The 19,590-nt window shown below is 38.8% G+C and overlaps 1 protein-coding gene across 1 annotated transcript; it reads right to left on the reverse strand.

Moving 5' to 3' along the window:
* Positions 1 to 15,591: 15,591 nt before the first annotated feature.
* chst2b (carbohydrate (N-acetylglucosamine-6-O) sulfotransferase 2b) lies at positions 15,592 to 18,062 on the reverse strand. The gene has a single exon (XM_072450918.1). The coding sequence runs from the start codon at positions 17,643 to 17,645 to the stop codon at positions 16,248 to 16,250; it is 1,398 nt and encodes a 465-aa protein (XP_072307019.1). The 5' UTR covers positions 17,646 to 18,062; the 3' UTR covers positions 15,592 to 16,247.
* Positions 18,063 to 19,590: the final 1,528 nt, after the last annotated feature.

Raw genomic sequence — 19,590 nt, forward strand, 5'->3', positions numbered from 1 at the left:
AGGCGGGCGCAGACAGCGGTTCTGAAGGGATCACAAAGAAAAGAGAAAAACAGGGTTGTTTGTGAAGCAAAGGGAGCCAAGACCAGAACGTGGCCAAAAAGCCGCAGAGACGTTAACGGTTCCAAATCACTTTCCAGATAGAGAAACCCTGCAGCCGAGGTTATTGGAGTCTAACTGCGGCTGACCTGTGGGAATTAGCATTGACGGCTAAACTCTGGGCAACGCTCGGGGCACAAAGTGGTTATCTGCTCCTGCTGCTAAATAGAAGAGTAGATCAAAGCTACTGGAGAATACAAATGCAGTTATAGGAACGACAAAATATCGCTGTTGTTCCTGTGTCAGTTTTGCAAAGTCATTAAAAGGATATAGCTATAATGAAGGCCTTAAATTGCATATAAACATTACATTTATTCAGACAGAACACAATCTATAACTAGTTAAAAGTGACAGTTTATTACATTTTACTCAAACCCAAAGGAATTGTCATCTAAAAGACTCAAATTATTATTTTTTTGCTTGTTTTTACAGCTTTTAATGCACCTTTCTAAAGCTCTTTGGTTGATTTGTTGCAGTGATAAAGCACAATACAAATAAAGTTGAATTGATTGATTGACTGAAAAAATACTGGTCCAAAACGCAGTCATTCACACAAGTTTTATTTACATTTTCTGTAAATCAGGCTTATATTTTATGGCAAATTAAAATCAAAATCCTTGTCGTTCCCAACCTGGAGGTCCCAAAAGATACTCAGGTGGTCCCCAGGGGTTCTGAGGAAAGAGATCCAAACTGAAATATGTGAATTTTAATGAAGGTTAATTGCTTCTATACAGTATTCTATAATCATTGGTGTTCTATAACAACTTAAAACTGAAAATAACCTTACCTCTCTCTCTCTCTCTCTCTCTCTCTCTCTCTATTACCATATAAGACAATAACTTCTCAGACAGTAGGATACTTGAGTCCACAGGTAAAATAAGATTTATACCGGTAATTCGACTTCCTTTTAGCTGCTTATCTGTCTCCCATGTATGACCCTTTACAGCTGAATGACTCTGGGTTTCGTCTCCTTGGAAATGAGTATTTTCGACTACGGTACTTAACTCGGCTGACCTGTGGGGATTGCAGTTGACAGCTCATATCTTAAATTCTAACAATGCCAGTACTTGACAAAATGTTCAGCGCTGCCTCATCTGCTAAATGGGAAGAAAAGATCACATATTTAGAGAACAAATCCGCTGTCATTGTCCGTTAGCGTCTGCCTTATGAAGAAGGATTATCTATATTCAAAATCTATACACTTTTATTGCTGACGTAAAAGTATTTTTTTTAATAAATTGTACTTTTTAATAAACACCAGACTTTTACTTCTACTTGAGTCATATGATGTACTACCGTATATTCTTACTTGAGTAAAGGTTTTGATTACTTGTACATATATGCTTCTTACATCTTACCTTCAGATATAATAGTTTTTTGTAATTTTTGTGTCCATTCTTTGGAAATACCATCAATGTGTGCATTCTTTAATATCTATTTTGCATGAAGTCATATATTTTACTATATTTGAAAACACATACATGTACAAATGGTTACTCAAATAAAGTGGAAGTTTCTCCAAATGCTTTTTTAACACTGTAATATTATTTTACATTTACTGCAACTACAACTACTATTGTATAATTATATATTTTTTGTAACATATTTATTTCCTTTAAAGTGCATATGACAGGTGCTCATCTTTTTCTAATTATTACTCTGGGACAGTTCCTTTGGTAAATTATCATCATAGTTTTACATCAGTCAAATAGTTAGTGAAGAACATTAGTAGAAAATGACAGGAAGTAGAGCAGGGTTGAAACCAAATCCCTCTCTCTATGTCATCAATAAGCGACATTCCTTTGAAAGACAGTTTAAATAAAGGTATTTTTAGTTATTATTATTTATCAAATCATAGCTATTAAGGGTATGTATTTTAGCTGGATTTTGGCCCTTGTTCACAATATGGTTGCTAGGTAACAAATGTAATCACCTCTACCTATGTCACATCTGCTGCTCATGTTCAGTGACAAACATCATTAAAATGGTCAAAGTGGGTGTAAATGTGAGGTTTAACCTGACATAAGCACAAATAGTATATGAATACATTCTACAGCTGCTTAGAACCAAAGCAAATGTGATGATGCTTGCACTACACAGAGAGGTCAATACAGGCAATGCTGCTGCAATGGATGTGTGCACTTTTTCAGATCAGGGAGCTGGCTACTTGTCACTGAACACTGCACAATCACTTTATTGCACAGAGACAGAGGGAGAGCAAATGCTCCTGGTTTATAGACACGGCCGCTCGCCCGCAGCATATTTGTGTCCGAACCTCTGCGCTCTCATAATTACAGACCAGGACTGGCACTGCTGTTTGTCGTCTCAGGATTGACCTGATGACATTTCCAAGTGGTCCACGATAAAATAACCCGCTAACAGGTTCACTGTGTAACTTTTCCAGTGGAAGGGCCGCCTGCTTGTCTCCATGATAGTTTTTGCAGGAGTATTCCACAATATGGCATTATTCAACTATTGTTTATATATATATATATATATATATATATATATATATATATATATATATATATATATATATATATATATATATATATAATTGCAGGGTTGCCACCCCACAGATCTGGCCTGCCTCCTTGTTTCCATGGAGACCCTCCAAAAGTATTTCTCACTTCTCACGTGTTCCGAGCATCCGAATTATTAATATGGATGAGTTTATGGAGCTCAGTAGTGACCATTTAGTTCCAGAAGTAAATTTGAGAAAATATACTTGAAACCAAGTATATTACCAGAAATCAAGTACATTTTCTCAATTATAGGGTTAGTTTCTGATTTTGTCATGTTTTAATCGCCATGTTTGGCAAACGTTGAAGTGTGAACGCAGCCTAAAACACACTATAATCCGATGCAGAATGCACACAGCATTCTCATTTTGACCTGAGTTGCTCTCACAATTTTTTTGTACAGGGGCAAAACCATTTTTGCTAAACTCCAGGGGAAAAGAGTGGTTAATCGCTTTGTTTTCTGGGTGATTATTCTTTAAATGCCTAATACTAAGCAGAATACATAAGAGGACGTATTGATAATGACAACCACACGTGTGTGTGTGTGTGTGTGTGTGTGTGTGTGTGTGTGTCTGTGTGTGTGTGTGTGTCTGTGTGTGTGTGTGTCTGTGTGTGTGTGTGTCTGTGTGTGTGTGTGTGTGTGTGTCTGTGTGTGTGTGTGTGTCTGTGTGTGTGTGTGCGTGCGTGCGTGTGTGTGTGTTTTTTTCACATTTAAGTGTGTGTGTGTGTGTGTGTGTGTGTGTCTGTGTGTGTGTGTGTGTCTGTGTGTGTGTGTGTCTGTGTGTGTGTGTGTCTGTGTGTGTGTGTCTGTGTGTGTGTGTGTGTCTGTGTGTGTGTGTGCGTGCGTGCGTGTGTGTGTGTTTTTTTCACATTTAAGTGTGTGTGTGTGTGTGTGTGTGTGTGTGTGCGTGCGTGCGTGTGTGTGTGTGTGTCTGTGTGTGTGTGTGTGTGTGTGTGTGCGTGCGTGTGTGTGTGTGTTTTTCACATTTAAGTGTGTGTGTGTGTGTGTGTGTGTGTGTGCGAGTGCGTGCGTGTGTGTGTGAACCTTTACTACAACTGTACGTCTACACCTGAAAGCAATACTTTACAGATATTAGTTGCATACTGTGAAGGTTCACTGAATGACTGTGTTTCTCTTCTACAGTTGTGGGTGAGTTTTCTAGAAACTGGAAATGGAAATTGACCATTATCTGGAGCAAAGGGACTTTCTGTGGTCTATGTTTCTTAGATTGTCATGTTGCTTGCCTCAACTCTTCAATGTATGTGCGACACACTGTGTAGGTCTGCACAGGGGTGGAACGTGACATAAGTAAAAGCTTGACTGTACTTATGTCATTTTTACAATACATTTGACTTACTCTTTACTACATTTCTATATATTTCTACATATTTAAGATGGACTGGCCATGTTTGATGGATTATTTTCAACATACCATATTTATGGTGACATTCTGTACAGAGGTTTTGAGTTCAAGCCAGATCTTTGAACAACAATATATACATACAATTCATTCGAAAATTATTCAATTTGCTATTGTTGACTAAAAAAGTTCTCAAAATCTGTGTCACATATATATATTTTTTTCACTGTTAAAGTATTTTTGAACCGGTACTTAAAAACTTTTACATAAATAGATTTGTTTTTGCACTCTGTACTTTTAAGAAGAAGTACTTCTTCCACCACTGGGTCTGTATTTATTTCCAATCAAATTGTGAACATTTATAAAATATTTGTTTTATTTTTATTTATTTATTGAATTATACTACTTTTTAGTACAGCCCAAATGTAAGAGGCATTGTAAAGGGTATTTTTCTCTTCTATTAAATCCCAAAATATACAGCAGATACAAGTTTGCATGTTATTTTCCAGCCCATTTGTCACATCAAAACTGGTAGAGCTATTATTGAGTCTGTTTTGTTTATCCTCCAATACTCAAATATTACACACACACACATTTTAAATTGCAGACCTCTTGTAAACTTACTGTTAGCCCAGCGACTAAATTATATGGTCCAAAGGAGTCATTTTGTGTGCGATGCTTATTAAGGAATTAGCTTCTTCCTCTCACATTGCCTTTTAATCCTAGCTCTGTCGTTTGGATAACTACAAAGTGAGGTAAAATAGCCGTCTGTAGCTCATCCTAGCAGTACCAGACAGATAAAGAGTGATTTTCTTTTTTTCCCCCCTCAGCCTTATCTCTGAACCCTTAATGGGACAAGCCGGCAGGTGCAACGGAGGCAGAGAGCGGTGGACTCGAAATGGCTTGAGGTTGATCCCAGCGGAGCGGCCGACTGTTGGAACGTCCGGACCTCTTTCTTATGCTAATCCCATGCGCCAAACAGACAGGTGAGGGCGTGGCCTTTCCGCAGCAGCAACAACCGCTCATTTTGTGATCAAGTTTTTTACATAAAGCCAGGGGTCTACTTTCTCTAGCAGAGGTCATCGGATATGACCCGCGTCGACCAAAGCGGGTGCTGGTTTTCAGGATTTCCACCGGACAAATGCCACAGTGTTTTTTTCTTAAGGCTTAGACACAACACTGGTATCCTTTTACTCACAATGCCTGATGCACTGGCGAGTCGGCGCTTCGTTGTTCATTTCACGGTACATCGAGTACAATCTAGTAAGCCGTGGCAAAGGCTCTTAACATGGCCATTCCCACACGCATGTCCACCTTTTCCCGTAAATGCAGTTAAATTATTTTTTTGCTGCAGGGAAGCAGTTAAGTCTGTCCGAGCCGCAGCGGAATTTCAGCAGGGCAGCGTTAAGTTACTGCTAATCTAATTTCAACAGCCTTGTGACCTGCGAGCGCGCTGAGAGAAGACAGTTTTACAGACTGTCTACGCTGCAAGAAGAAACAATAGACTCAAAATAAACACTTATAATTGTAGTGTTTGTTGACGTGTTGCTAGAAATGGTTTTACTCAAGGAGAACATAAATAACTGAACAGTCAAATCAGAATTCATCAATTCAAAAAAGCTCCACTGAACGTAAATTACTTATTTTTCTATTTGAATTAACAACTGCTACTTCTAATACTATCACTACTACCTCTGCTCTTCAAAGCATGTCCTTCTGATTGCAGGATAATAAATTCCAAGGCAAGGTTTTTCAATAAAATACCTTACCATGAGGGCTTATTTTTACCAAAACCTCTGACTAAAATGAGCCCCATTTCAAGTTGTTCTTGAATCCTTTGGAGTACAAACACTTGACTGGACTCTTTGTGAAGCTGAGACTCTGCAGTTTTGGCCTCTGATGTCTTATTTACTCTGATTATAAGTGTGGTGCGAAAAAGCTCTGCATCTGATTTTAAATTCCCTTTCTTTTCCTTTTCTTTGGTGAATATAAAGAGCAGTAAAGTTGGAGTCTGGAAGATTGACACGTTTGGGCATTTGTTGGGTTTTGACACTTTCTCTTTTAAAAAAATGAAGCTAATTTGACTAAAATCAGTTTTTTGGTTTGTTTAGTACAAACTGACCCTGATTCATCCCAGAGTGGTTGATTTGACTGGAAATACGTGAGTTACAGCTTTGTTTAAATGTTTAACATGTCCAGCAGCTCGGTAGTTTCTTTTTATCAGATGTGGACAAAAAGTCCGACCTCAAAAGCTCACCTCTTTGTGACAGGTTTTAAGTACATAATTATTTGACTAACGTTGAATTTGAGAAGGAGAAGAAGAAGTGATTCTTTGAAAAAAAAATTCTCCTGGAAATTTCTTAGTATAAATAGATCCTTTTTTTGTATTGTTACATTTTGTCCTCCCCTGGTTGCCTTTTCACACCATGTTACCTCAAACAACCAGTGAAAAGGGCAATTAAGACGAATCTACAGGATCTCCATTTAGCAATGTTCTTTGCTATTAAACTTATATTACGAACAACTTGGACTCCTCTTGTTAAGGTTAATGATGGCTGAAGAGCAATATGCTGTACACTAAGAATATATCATTGCTCAGAGCCAATTTCAGGTGTGAGTTCCTGTGGCTCTGGCTTTGCACTGAACAGAAGATAACGCTATGTTCCTGACCAGAAGAGCTCCTTTCACACGCACATTTAGCACACACATAAGAAACACTCTAATCTCAGAACTCTCACTTCTGGAACGTCCGTTGTTCACTTTGCCTGTGTGAATCCTCGTTTTACATTTCAGAATCATCCTCCTTTTGGCTCTTACACCAGAACAAACATCCTAAAGTGCAATATTGATCTAAAACAGCTTAATAATAGATTGACTTCCTGTTCAAATGTGTAGAACTGAGAAGCCTCTTCATTGAAGCATTTCACCATAACAAGCAATAGATTAATCATGTGTTTTTTAATGTTGAAAAATTGCTAGATGACATTTTTTAATAACCCTTTATGTACGACACAGAGTCTGATTTTGTTTTTAATAATTGAAAGTAAGTACAGAGTAATGGCAGATATAGGGGGTAGGTGAAAAAAGACAAGTCAGGAATACTCAAACATGGAAGAATCAATAGAAATACAACTTTGTGTAAGCAAATGAGTGTCTTCTTTAATACTCATTACCACGCTTAAGAAAATGCACATGTGAATTGTATTTATTTAAAAACAACCCTCTCTAAAATGATATGTTCAGCTTTTTCCCACCCCTGCACCTCTTAAAAACACCACTTGTCAGTAAGTAATATATTATCGTGGTGCATGTGCCTTCTTCAGCACAATTTTCGTCCGCATTTGATTTTCATTCTGCAATCTCCAGCTTTTCCTATAACTGGCTCCAAACACAAAGCTAGGTTTCAACATAGAATAAAAAATGCCACTTTATTCGTTTTTTACTTTTTATGTTAAAATCACAAAACACATTTTCCACACCAATTCAATCAATTATTTTTATTGAAATATTTTGTCTATTTGTTCAAACACATCTTGTTTTAAAGGAGTAAATGAATCTGAACGCTTCTAATTTAATGGTCTGTTTGTTGCAAAGCACTTAATCAATATGTCATGTCATTCTTTGTGGAGTAGAACCACACGACTTACTAAAGTGGCATTCATTCCTTTATCTGAACATGGGCTGGCTGTGCGGGCTCAGAATTCTCATAAGACATTGTTTTCTTTTAATTTAAAATGGCAAGTAAATAAGCACTGACCCAAACAATTTGATAACACACTAGCAATTCATTACTGGGCAATTTCAGCCAAACACTATAATCTGTGTTGCTCTAATATTTCTCTCCAAATCACAGCCAGGCAAAACATTACGACTTGTTTTCTAGCATAGAAGCTGCAAGAAATCCACAATGGAATTTCTTTTTACAGCCTTTGTCATCCATCATCAAATCTTGCTCAACTCTTTACATTTACCTTTCTAATTTGGACACTTTAAAGCCCCATTGTGTAGGATATTAGTCTATACATAATGAAGATCTAAAGGCATTTATTTCATTATGGATGTTCTTAACATACTAAAAAACCTTGAAAAACATCAAGTTTCATCAAATTGACATGTAACTTTTCTGGAGGAGAATCCTGTTTTCTCTATAGATGTTCTTACTTTACCTCAAAGTATATTGACATAAAACTGAATCTAAAGTTTTCTGTCTCCATGGAATCATGCAGATGGCAAGCCCACTATCAGGAGTCTTACACTTTATGTCTATTTCTTATGCTTTATGTCTATTTCTATTTCTTATGCTTTATGTCTATTTCTTATGCTTTATGTCTATTTCTTATGCTTTATGTCTATTTCTTATGCTTTATGTCTATTTCTTATGCTTTATGTCTATTTCTATTTCTTATGCTTTATGTCTATTTCTTATGCTTTATGTCTATTTCTTATGCTTTATGTCTATTTCTTATGCTTTATGTCTATTTCTTATTCTTTATGTCTATTTTACTTCAATGTTACTTATATGTCATTTTACGTGAATCCATTTTAATGTGATTAGTTATGCCTTTATTTTTGATTTTTTGTTTGTTTGTTTGTTGTCATTTTAATGCACTTTGTAATTTGAATGTATGTCTTATTGTCTGTAAATCCCTTTGAATTGCTTTTTGTACAAACTGTGCTCTGCAAAGACATTTTGATTGATGGATTTGTTTATGCGGGACTGCCAGTCATATTGTCTGATTGATGTTTTAAAATGTGTAGTGTACTGAAGGTGTTGTAGTGTGTGTGCGTGATTGGTAGGAACCCTTGTGTAATAAAAGCTGTTCCAAGACCTATGTTTTCCATTATGGCCTTGCTTTGATGTGGACTTTAGGTGAGAGGGGCCCCTGCATGCCTGGTTCTGGGAGCAATTGTGCTTTCAGCCTCCTGTGTTCGCTCCCTCAGCAGCCTTCTCGACTGTGCCCGTTTCTGCCTGGTTTTAGATTCATTAGGCACAGGCCGGCCCGTTCTAAACATCGATTCGGAAAGACTTCAAAGCAGTTTGATGTTTGCAGTGGAAGTGGCTGGTGCAGTGGTCGTAAGTTCAAGAGGCACAAACCAGCGACGGCTGGTGGTTTATATTGTTTTAGGATGTGTTTGTGCCAAGAGCATGATTCTGATTTTACTGCAACCTCTCTGCCAACTGTGCAGGTCCTATAGTCTGTTTTCTGCTATCATTATGTAATACTCACTTGAGAAGTTGATCAGGGATAATATATTTTTTATAACGTTAAAGGAGACATATTATGCTTTTTTTCTGGAACTTAATATTAAACTATGACATAACTGTATCACCATTTTACATTTTGTTCATTGTAAAATGCAGCGTTGATCTTAAACAGCGTATTAATTGAAGTCGGTCCATTGACTTCCTGTTAAAAATTGCAGAACAAATAAGCTCCGCCTCTTCATCGTGTCGTTTCACTATAACAAGCAGCAGATTTTGATTGATGTGATGTTATTTTTGAAGAATTATCCTGAATTGTTTTGAACTCAATGTGTTTGACTCTTAATATTTCAATTAATCAAAACAAAGTACAGGGATGTGGGCGGAAAAGGGGGGAGGGGAAATCACTCAAGCTGGACAATATAAGATTACTCAAACATTTATGAATCAATCCAAATACTACTTTGAGAAAGAACATGATGAAGGGACCATTGTTAAAAGCTCATTAACGTTGATTTTGCATATTATTTTCCCTTTTTTTTTTTTTTAAATCAATGACAAAAATCACTTGCTGTTACAGGAAAAAACAAAGCAGTTCTTGGGGTCAAAACAAAACCACTATGCGCTGTCTGTATCAAATTTTAAAGCATTTTATCATCCAAGAAAGAACCAGGAAGTGTGTTGTTAGCATGCTAGTTGTTTTTAGCATTACGGTGACAGGAAATCGACTCTTTGGCCTCCGACAGCAGTGCCGCGCTTATTTCATCGTGGTTAGGATGCTAAGAAGGCATAAGGAAAGTGAGGAATAAGTTTGGACTGCTGCAAACTGTTTAAAGGTCCTCAGAGCAGCAGCAAAAAATATGAAATCACCTTTTCACGGTAAAGTGTGATCTGCTTCAGGTGCTGCGCTCAAAAGCTACGATTATGCCTGAAGCTAATTAGTGCGTAGCCGGGAGAGGTCAGCCAAAGGTTATGGAGGAAGTGATGCGTTCAAATGCGGAGAGGCTTTCCCCTCTTAGTGCTCTTACTGTTCTCACATACAAGGCAAACCTAATACCGCTGTGCATGAGAGAGGCCAGAACAGGCGCTTAGAATTACCATCACTGTCTGGTGTTGGAGCGCAGTGGAACAGACGCTGGAGACGAGTCACTCCAACCAGGTCACCGTTCACCCGCTCTAAATTCACACTTCCGACAAGAATATTTATGATTAAACTTGAGGACTGTCACCTCTTGCATGTTGTGAAGAATGACCATGTTCTGTCATGCCACTTATTCTCACATTATTCATTTTGCTTCAGAGGTAGAGAAGTTGCTTACAGGCTAAAAAAGTTAAGTGCTGTTAATTTTTCACTTTACAAAGAGCAAAGTGTAAATGCCTCAAGAAATGTAATAATTAACCTACTCTGTTGTAACATTGTGAAATTGAAATATTCCAAAAAGAGCAGTTAATTGTACCACTATGTCACTAAGCTTTATAATACAGATGAAAATATTCACAAATTGTATTTTTGTACAGTCGCCCACTGCTGCGCATACTAGTACTAGTGCCATACTAGTATCATTGTATTGCTATAGGCCAGTGGTTCTCAAACTTTGTACATCAAGTACCACCAAAGAAAAGATTTGACTTACTGAGTACCACCAGATCTAAATTGGGTCAAGAACAGGACAATTCCTGGTCTAAATTAGAGCTAAACCAGATCTTAAGTAGGAATACATCATTGCCACAGTAGTTTTAACAAAGAAATGACTCAAGCGAGAAAATGGAGCAAAAACATTCTCTAAATTACGTAAACACTAGAACTGAAGAGGTGTACACATACCACTAGATGAAGCTTGCACGTACCACAGCTTGAGAACCCCTATTCAAACTGCTACTGCTATTTTTGTTTTCAAGATAAAAGTTTTTAAAAAAATACTCCAACTTATACTCTTATTATCGCATAGAGAGTAACTCACACCAAAGTCTTGTTTTTGTCACTTTCAAATTTAAAATGAGGTTGAATGAATAATGATGTCTTTTTCTCTTGTATGACATAATCCATTGTTCATTATGCAGCAAAAATATCCGAGCACCTAGAGCCTGAATGACTAACATGCCGCTTCTTACAGTAAAAAAAGGCACTCTCATTGTTTGTTCATTTCTCTTTAAATAGATGTGTTTATGATGTTCTTGTTGCACACAATCTGACTCTATGAAAACAGCCTGACCCACATCAAGCAAAGGTTATAAATGATCTGTTCCTCGTTGCTCTCCGTCTCCACTTCCACATTTGGACACAAGGTCAGATCTCTCAGGCCTGGTCTAAACGTGCACTGGGCCAGAACTCGGACATTCCCTGTCACAGTCGTCAGGGTCACTGGCTCGATTAGGAAGGCAGCACACCCAATTAAACGTTTATTAAGTTTATACACATTTTTGTTACAACATCATCCATTCATTACATTCTTAGGCCATTTGGTATTCTATGTGTTGCTGTAAAGTGCTAAATAATGTTTTTAAAATAATAATTGAGAAAGAATATGCTTAGTACAATGTACTAAGCTTATTCTTAGTGTGTACAATGTGTACTTTATAATATAAAGTACACATTGTACTTAGCGTGTTCTTAGTACAATGTCATACTTTTTTATAAATGATTTATTTTTCTATCTAATTACTAAGTCTCACATCCAGAGGTGGGAAGTAACAAAGAACCAAAGTAAAATAACTATACTTATGTAATCATTTGAGGTATCTGTACTTTTTTAGAGTAGATATTTTTTACTTCACTACATGAGTGAGAGCATCTATACTTTCCACTCCATAACAGTTTGAAGAAAGAAAAGAATGTTTTAGTATAGTTTGAAGGGATTATATTTAGGAAGTTGATTGGAGCTGCTACTGTTGTGTTGACCAAAGCTCAGCACAACTCTTTATTAAAATCACCACATTTAACGCTTTAACAGTTCTCAATATCTGTGTCAAATACTTAAACGTTTTACTTTTGAAATACATTTTTAAACAGATACTTTGTGCATGTCTCTGTACTTTTATTCAAGTAAAAAAAGTACTTCTTCCACATGCTTACATCATGTCCTAATAGTAAGAGAGTATTTTCACTGGTTACCTGAGAGTAATATCATAAATAAGTGTATTTATATGCGTTACTTACAGACCGTAGTGATGTTTCTCAAATAAATTAAAATGATCTTCTCTTGTCAGTTAGGGTCAAGTCCTTCATAACCCAGGCCGGCGGTGTCCATAGCGGTGTTTGCTGCGTCACCACCAGGTCTGTCAGAGTGAGATGTGTGTGGCTCTGAGGGAGAGCTGGAGAAGTGCTGACCTTTGACCCCTGGCTTATCAGGTCGGGCCACCCCAGGGCTACAGGGCAGGATTCCCACAGCGGCCGGGGTCATCTTTCTAGTAGCAGCGCCCCAGAAAGGTCTCACACTTCATCTGCACTGACACGCACACTCCCGGGGAGGAACGTGGCCCCGAAGACCACTGTTCTTTTGGTGATGGGACAAAACTATTACCAGTACTTTGTATTTGTGTTTTGCCAGTACAAAAGATGTCTGAGTACATTATAAACAACTAAAACCACTACTTTTATGTGTAGCGCTACTTAACAAAACTAGAAAAACTTAGAAGTGACTCACAGAAATGCTTTTATTTGTGTTTGTCTGATGTTTTATTCTTGTTTCCTAGACACTTAGTACTTATAATCTATCACAGCATCCAGTAGAGGGAAGTAACAAAGTACAAAAGCAACATTTTTAGCTATCTGTATGTTACCTGTGTTCATTTTACAGTGATGTGTTCTACTTTTACATTTGAGGGCAGAAATCTGAACTTTCTACTCAACTACATTTTTCACAAAGTATTTTTCCTTATGTTTTAAGCAATATGTGTGAAATACTACATTTTCAAACAGGTACCCGTACTTCAAACAGGTACCCATACTTCAATACTTTCAGCCGATTATTGTATGTCATACTTTAACTTTCTTTGCTCCTGTATCTGTACTTTTACTTAGAAAGCAACATTCAGTACTTCATTAACCACTGCAAATACCACCTAACTACTAGTATAAATGTTTCCACAATACTTTTATTATTACCACTTGCACTGCTTCTTTGACTCCCCAGAAATGCAACAATTTGTCAAGTTGATTATACATCAATTGCAAAGGAAGTTGGTTCATTCTTATTTGTCTCATACCTTCCTCTGCAGAGATAAGCATTTCCCGCATCTTAGCTGATTTGGCTCCAACTTTGCTTCCCTCCGTTTCCATTATGAAACTTTTATTGCATTGTTGCCTTTTTTTTCACCACCCTTTTAGCGGGTTCCAAATGTATTCGGCTGAATTTATTACCACTCATATCCACTCACCACTGGCCCTTATCATTCAGCGCGCCTCTCAAACACTCACTGGCAGATTAACTGTGTTTGGCTATTAGCATGTTTAGCAGGTTTCTATTAGATTCTTTAATTATGCGACGCACTCTGCTGCTTGCCGAGTGCATCGTTATAAATCTCAAGGACCCTTTCCCTTTAGCTGAAACACACAAATGTGGTCTATGAAGGTTACGTGGCTCCAGACGTTTTCCTTTTAATATTTAAACCACTGTCCTTGAAGGCAGGGTCTCATTTGCCATGTTGTGCACGCGTGATCGCATCTTTGGAATTCACTTTTAAGCTACAGCCGTGAATACAGTCAAGTCTGCTTTGTTAATAATAATAGTGAGCACCTAAAGGATACGTACACCTGAAAAGGGTCTGACGCCTGCTTGTGTTCATTGAGACGAGAAAAAACTGCTTTTTACTGAGCGTTTCCACAGATCTGAGCTGTAACTGGGTCTGGTGGCGTCCCCTATTAGTCTCTATGGAGATTGATATGTCAAGGTAAAGCAGGTGACAGACGGATGCTTCACTAGAAAAGTTACAAAGTGCACCTTTAATTACTGTCATACTCATATGCAATTAATGTCATATTCATGTGCATATAACTGATGTAAATAAGAGTGTTTACTTTACCATTATTACTAGTATTATTTGTCTTATGCCAGCTATTTTTATTATTATTTTATTTTATCTTTATTTTTATTTTATTCCCTCCATTCCCTATTAAGATATGAGAGGACCTGTTTACAGGAGTTTTGTTAATAGGAGTTTTTGTTTTTGATCATAAGAGTTCTTCTATTTAGAGTGTTTTTTAAACTTCCTATAAGCTATCTGTCCTTCCTCCTGTATCTAATGCATTGTAACACCAACATTTCCCCCCTGTGTGGACAATAAAGGCATATCTTATCGTATCTTATCTTTAAATCCTGTGTCACTTTCCAGTTTGACTCTTGTGGATTTGGTTTGGTCAGTTTTAATCCTTGTTCAGTCGTAATCTAGTATCGGATTAGTTCTGTTTAGTCCCAGTTCAGTCGCAATTTGCAACTGTGAAAACCACATTTAAACTGTGTCGGATTTGCTTCATTGACAACTGGGAAAAATCGACGTTTACCTTATCATCCTTGAAACCTTCTTATAAAAATTCAACGCTTTTTAGCAAATTGCACAAAGGAGACTTTCTATTACCAAACCCCCTCGCGCAGCACTGAACTAATGGTTGTTAAAATAATATTTGCTTGACCTTGTTTTTAATATAATTACATGCCTCTCTTAAGACCCTTTTCTTTATTCTCTTTTATTTGACTGGCGGTGCGGTTGCTTTGAAATGCGGTTCCTAAGTGACTCAAATTATACCACAGAAGAAGTAATTTGGGCAGAAGTAATTAAAGCACGTATTGACATTGTGTTGTTATTCACGTTTCTTTCTTTTCACCACACCAAAGTAACTTCGATGTGATTGTATTTTAATAAAAAACTCTTATTTATATGTTGTATCAGTCACAACAAAATCCATACTCTTTGTGGCTGTATCAAGAATGTATCATCCAATGTAAAGCCAAATAAATAATAATAAATCAATGTAGGAAAGAAAATGTTTTGATAAATAAGTCGATAATGTCTTAGTTCATCCACTTTTTTTGAATTTTATTAATTATTATTAGGATTATAAACAGTTTCTGGACAGTTTAATCTGCCTTTTCACTTATAAATATGTGGTAAACATGTATAACGTATATACTTGCGTTATTTTTTAGCAAGACCCTAATCATTTTGAGAATGTTTGTCTTTTAGTTATATAATTACTGCACTGGGCATGTCATTTTGTCGATTATGTATTTCTTTACTACATCCCTATAATTAACTATACGGATGCCATGACTCTCTCCATCTACACAAGCTTGAAACTGACAGAAAAGAACACCAATGTATAACGCTTTTTGCTGGAAAAACTCCATCAACATACCTTATTCCGTAATAGTGTACCTTAAACGGCGAAATGAACGACAAAATCACAAAAAGCTTACTTCAACTGTGAACTTTACTCAATGCAATAATCCCAGATCATGATGTTTTCTAAGAGCAAGCAATTGTAAACATTTGAGATGGTTGAACAGACTGCTCACGGTGACACTGGAAATAGACTTCTCCAGCCGCCGAGCGCGTGACATTGTTCACAGTGCACGACGAAATCACCCCACAAAGATTAAAAACATCCCATCGCATGTTTTCGGAGAAAGCGTGGCGTCTGCTCAGATCCTAACTATGGCACACTGACAACTGTATTGACTTTGATTGTCTCTGACCGGGTTTCACAAATAGACGTTATCATCAATGAGCTTTTTTCTCATTCATCCACTTGTTTCACTTTCACAGACAGAATGGGGACTTGAAAACATTTTAGTAAGCTTTCAGAACATTCAGAAATCAACTTTTCAAGATCATATGACTGTTGTTCCCCTCAATATTCAAGTCACTTTTGGAGGCCTTTATCAAACACATCCAGTAATTCCAGTAAAAAAGGTGGTCCCATCAAATGAAAAAAAAATAAAAAATACATTCCCAACAGACCCAATGGAGCTCCTCAGAAACTGAAACATAAAGCTTTAATCCACAATAAGAGGATACGGCACTCGATGTTCAATGGATATTAAATTAAAAGGTCTTTGGTGATGAGTTTCACAGTTTGGAGTGTGTCAGTAGTGATTTGCTCATGTCCTTGGCCTCCCCGGCGGTTCTGACCCTCTCGTAGCCCAGCACGGACATGGCGTGGTGGCAGTAGTCCTCCACCTGTTTTATCTGCTGGATGCTTAACACTGTCCTCCATGCACTTGCGGCTTGTGTGGCGTTCCTGGATGACACTATAAACGGTTTGGAAGATGAGCTCGACCCGCTGGTCATGTTCAACGCAAAAAGTTCAATGTCGTGGTTGGCTGAGAGGTTGGCAAAGCGGTAGATGTTTTGCAAAATTTTCACCGGGTTTTCCACGAGGTCCTCGTAGCGCACCACCATGTACTTCCCCTTTAACCAGCCGGGTGGGTTCAAAGCACTCCGTAAAGTCCTGGAAGTGCGGTCGCAGATGACTTCCATGGCTCCTATAGAGTGGTAGTCCGAGCCATCTTTTTTATTGGCCTTGTGACCCGGATCCACGAAGGGAATCCGGCGCAACTTAGGGTCCCGGCTGCGGACCACCTGTAAGTTCTCTCGAATCAAACCGTGTCTGGATTTGATCCGGGAATTGGCCACAGCTCTCGGGTCTCTGACTAAGTGAATCACTTTTAAATCCAGTGAGGGATCCTCCATGAGTGGAGCCAACACATTAATGTCCAAAATGCGTACCCCTTTAATGACTATAGTGTTGTACTTTAGGCACTCCTCTTCCAACAGTCTAAGGCTTTGAGGGGGGCACTTTTTGCACACCTTATCATCCACCATCCCCACCACCTCCTTCCTGTAAGCAGAGCACAGGGGGTAGGAGCACACCACTTTATTAAGGGTGGCTCCGAATAGTCCCAGGGATGTAAAATTCTTTCCCCCAGGGCTGTTGTAAAGTTGAAAGACAGACAGATCACAGCGGTACAAGGAGCTGAGCATGTCTCTGGCTGCGCCCTGTAACGACACGGCGTCACCTGGATACAGTTTCTGCCATATGTGCCACATGGGCTCGTACAAGAAGAACACTTCGGGGTTTTGGTTAAAAAGCTCACCAAAGAAGGACGATCCGGACCTCCAGGTGGTCAACACGTAGATGAGCTGTCTCTTTTTAGCCAGCGAGGGCCTGTACAGGAAGCGAATGTCAGATCGGCCATGATAAGTGGTGCTCCTCATCTGATGATTACACTGCTGTGGCTCTTTAGTCCATTTATAATTAGCCAAGTTGAGCATGGTGAGGACCAGCAGGAGGAAATAGGCCATGAACAAGACGATCCTCTTCCTGCGCAGGACCTTCATCACGATCCCGGGCTGTGCTATTATCTTGGTATGATTCCTGTAAGTCTTGAGCTTCCTCCCAAAGCCAGCATCCTTCTCCCAGGGAGCTGACAACTTCAGTGGTGGATGGTACTGTTTGCCTCTCATCTGTTCCCTCAGAGAGCGGCTCTCCCTCTGCACGTAACTCCCTCACATCAACAACACCGCGGGCCGGCTGATGCGTAGAAGCAGTCCTGGGGGAGAGATGACCAACAGAAGAGGCGGCAGACTGGTTATTACAGGCACCACAGAGTCCTAACCCACAACACGACGTCCCGTTTTCCCTGCACTGCGCAACGGTCTTCATAAGAGGGAAAACACCGCGACGTTGCTTTAAGTCCTCACTAAACAGTGCCGTGGCCCTGCGCATCTGGCCCGCGTGCAAAACAAAAAAAGCAAGGAGCCTTCATCACTGTAACAGACGCCCTGTTTGTCCACGTTCAGCCGAGGCATCCCTAGTATGTACTTCTCTTCTCGTGCATCCTCCACAGCGCGGAGCCGGAGCGTCGCTCGCAGCCTCGCGTTCTTTCTCTTGGTGAAGCGCGTGAAACAGAGACAACAAATGGGCAAAAAAAAACCACACACAATGCTGTTTTCACTTACGCGCTCTCTAAAGCGTTCTTCTTTTTTCCCTGGCTCCTCGGCGCTTTCAACTAACAGCAACTGGACCGATTCAATCTGAATAGAGGGGAGAGCCCGCCCACCGCCGCTCGCCATTGGCTGCTGCTCCGGGCGACGTGCGCGAGGGAGCCGCCTCATTGGCTGTACGCGTGGTTCGTCTTTCTCTCAGACTTCAGTGGCACCAGGAGCCCCCAGAGCCACGCCAGGAGCCCCTGCAACTGTGGATATGATGCTGCTGTTGTTGTTTAAGAGACATTTAGTGCGTCTGTCTTTGTGTTTATCTGTTACATCCATGTTATTACACGTGAATATAATGCGTAATGCACATCCACATTTACATTTACGCACTGTTCCATTTTCTCCAAACGCGCCCTCTTGTCTTCGGGTTCTTTGTTCCACTGAGGGCCAACGGAAACTGTGTGCACAAATACCTTGAAACACTTTGAAATATACATACCTAGTACTTTTCCCCACTTTGGCCCCAGAAGGATTGTTGTTAAATAAGTAAGTAAGTAAGTACTCCCCTAAAACACTCAATTAAATGTGACGCGATGATGCCAGTGATGATGCCAGTGATTCTTGCGTTATTTCTGGCTCGTTACCAATATCTTCACAGTCGAGTTGAATTAAATGAAGTCATGTTGGACAGATGTTGTCTGTAAAGTGACTAATCCAAGCAGAACCACGTGGGCATGTGTTGGAACAGTGGAAAGCACATGCTATACAGAGAAATCCGCTTTCCAGTGCTCCTCAGTGGATTAATGGTACAATGAGTTAAAGTGCACACAGCGTTTTGCCCCTGGTGAGATTGCTATCTTCTATGATATGCTCGTGATATTTCTTATGATGTGTTTTTTGTTGCAGTGCATTTACATAATACAAATGAACACTGGTGAAAGTATGGAACTAAAGCTGTCACTGTACAGACAATGATTAGTATGATTATTAGACTATGACTGGACTACTTTTATTGCATATAATTGTCTTTACCCTAAGGTGTCTTGTTTATTGTTTGAGAGCACATATGAAAAAACTTTGTGCACACTGCCCCCTGTTGGAAAATCTATGTAAAGAACAGTAGCAGTAGGCTACAGTAAAAATCATAGTTTCAAATTGGGATGGGCCATATTGACAAAAATGAAATGCTCAATATTCTTTTGGAATATTCCGATAACATCAAATCAATCCATTGTGTCTATAAACGTATAAAAAATGTGAAATGTAGGTATCGCAAAAAGTTCAGAAACATCACCTTGTCCCCTTATTTGAAAGTATGCAACATCAGTATTTATGTATTATTATATACAAAAAGTTATTATTAGTATTTCGTTTTGTGGCATTTTTCCTACAAAATATAGAACCTGTAGTCAATATTTGCATATCTTCCAACTTGTTTCAAACTAATATTCATTATTTGCCAAATTGTATATAT

The sequence above is a fragment of the Eucyclogobius newberryi genome, unplaced genomic scaffold, assembly GCF_026437365.1.
Source record: "Eucyclogobius newberryi isolate DKJ021-1_F unplaced genomic scaffold, fEucNew1.0.hap1 SCAF_18, whole genome shotgun sequence".
NCBI classification, from domain to species: domain Eukaryota; kingdom Metazoa; phylum Chordata; class Actinopteri; order Gobiiformes; family Gobiidae; genus Eucyclogobius; species Eucyclogobius newberryi.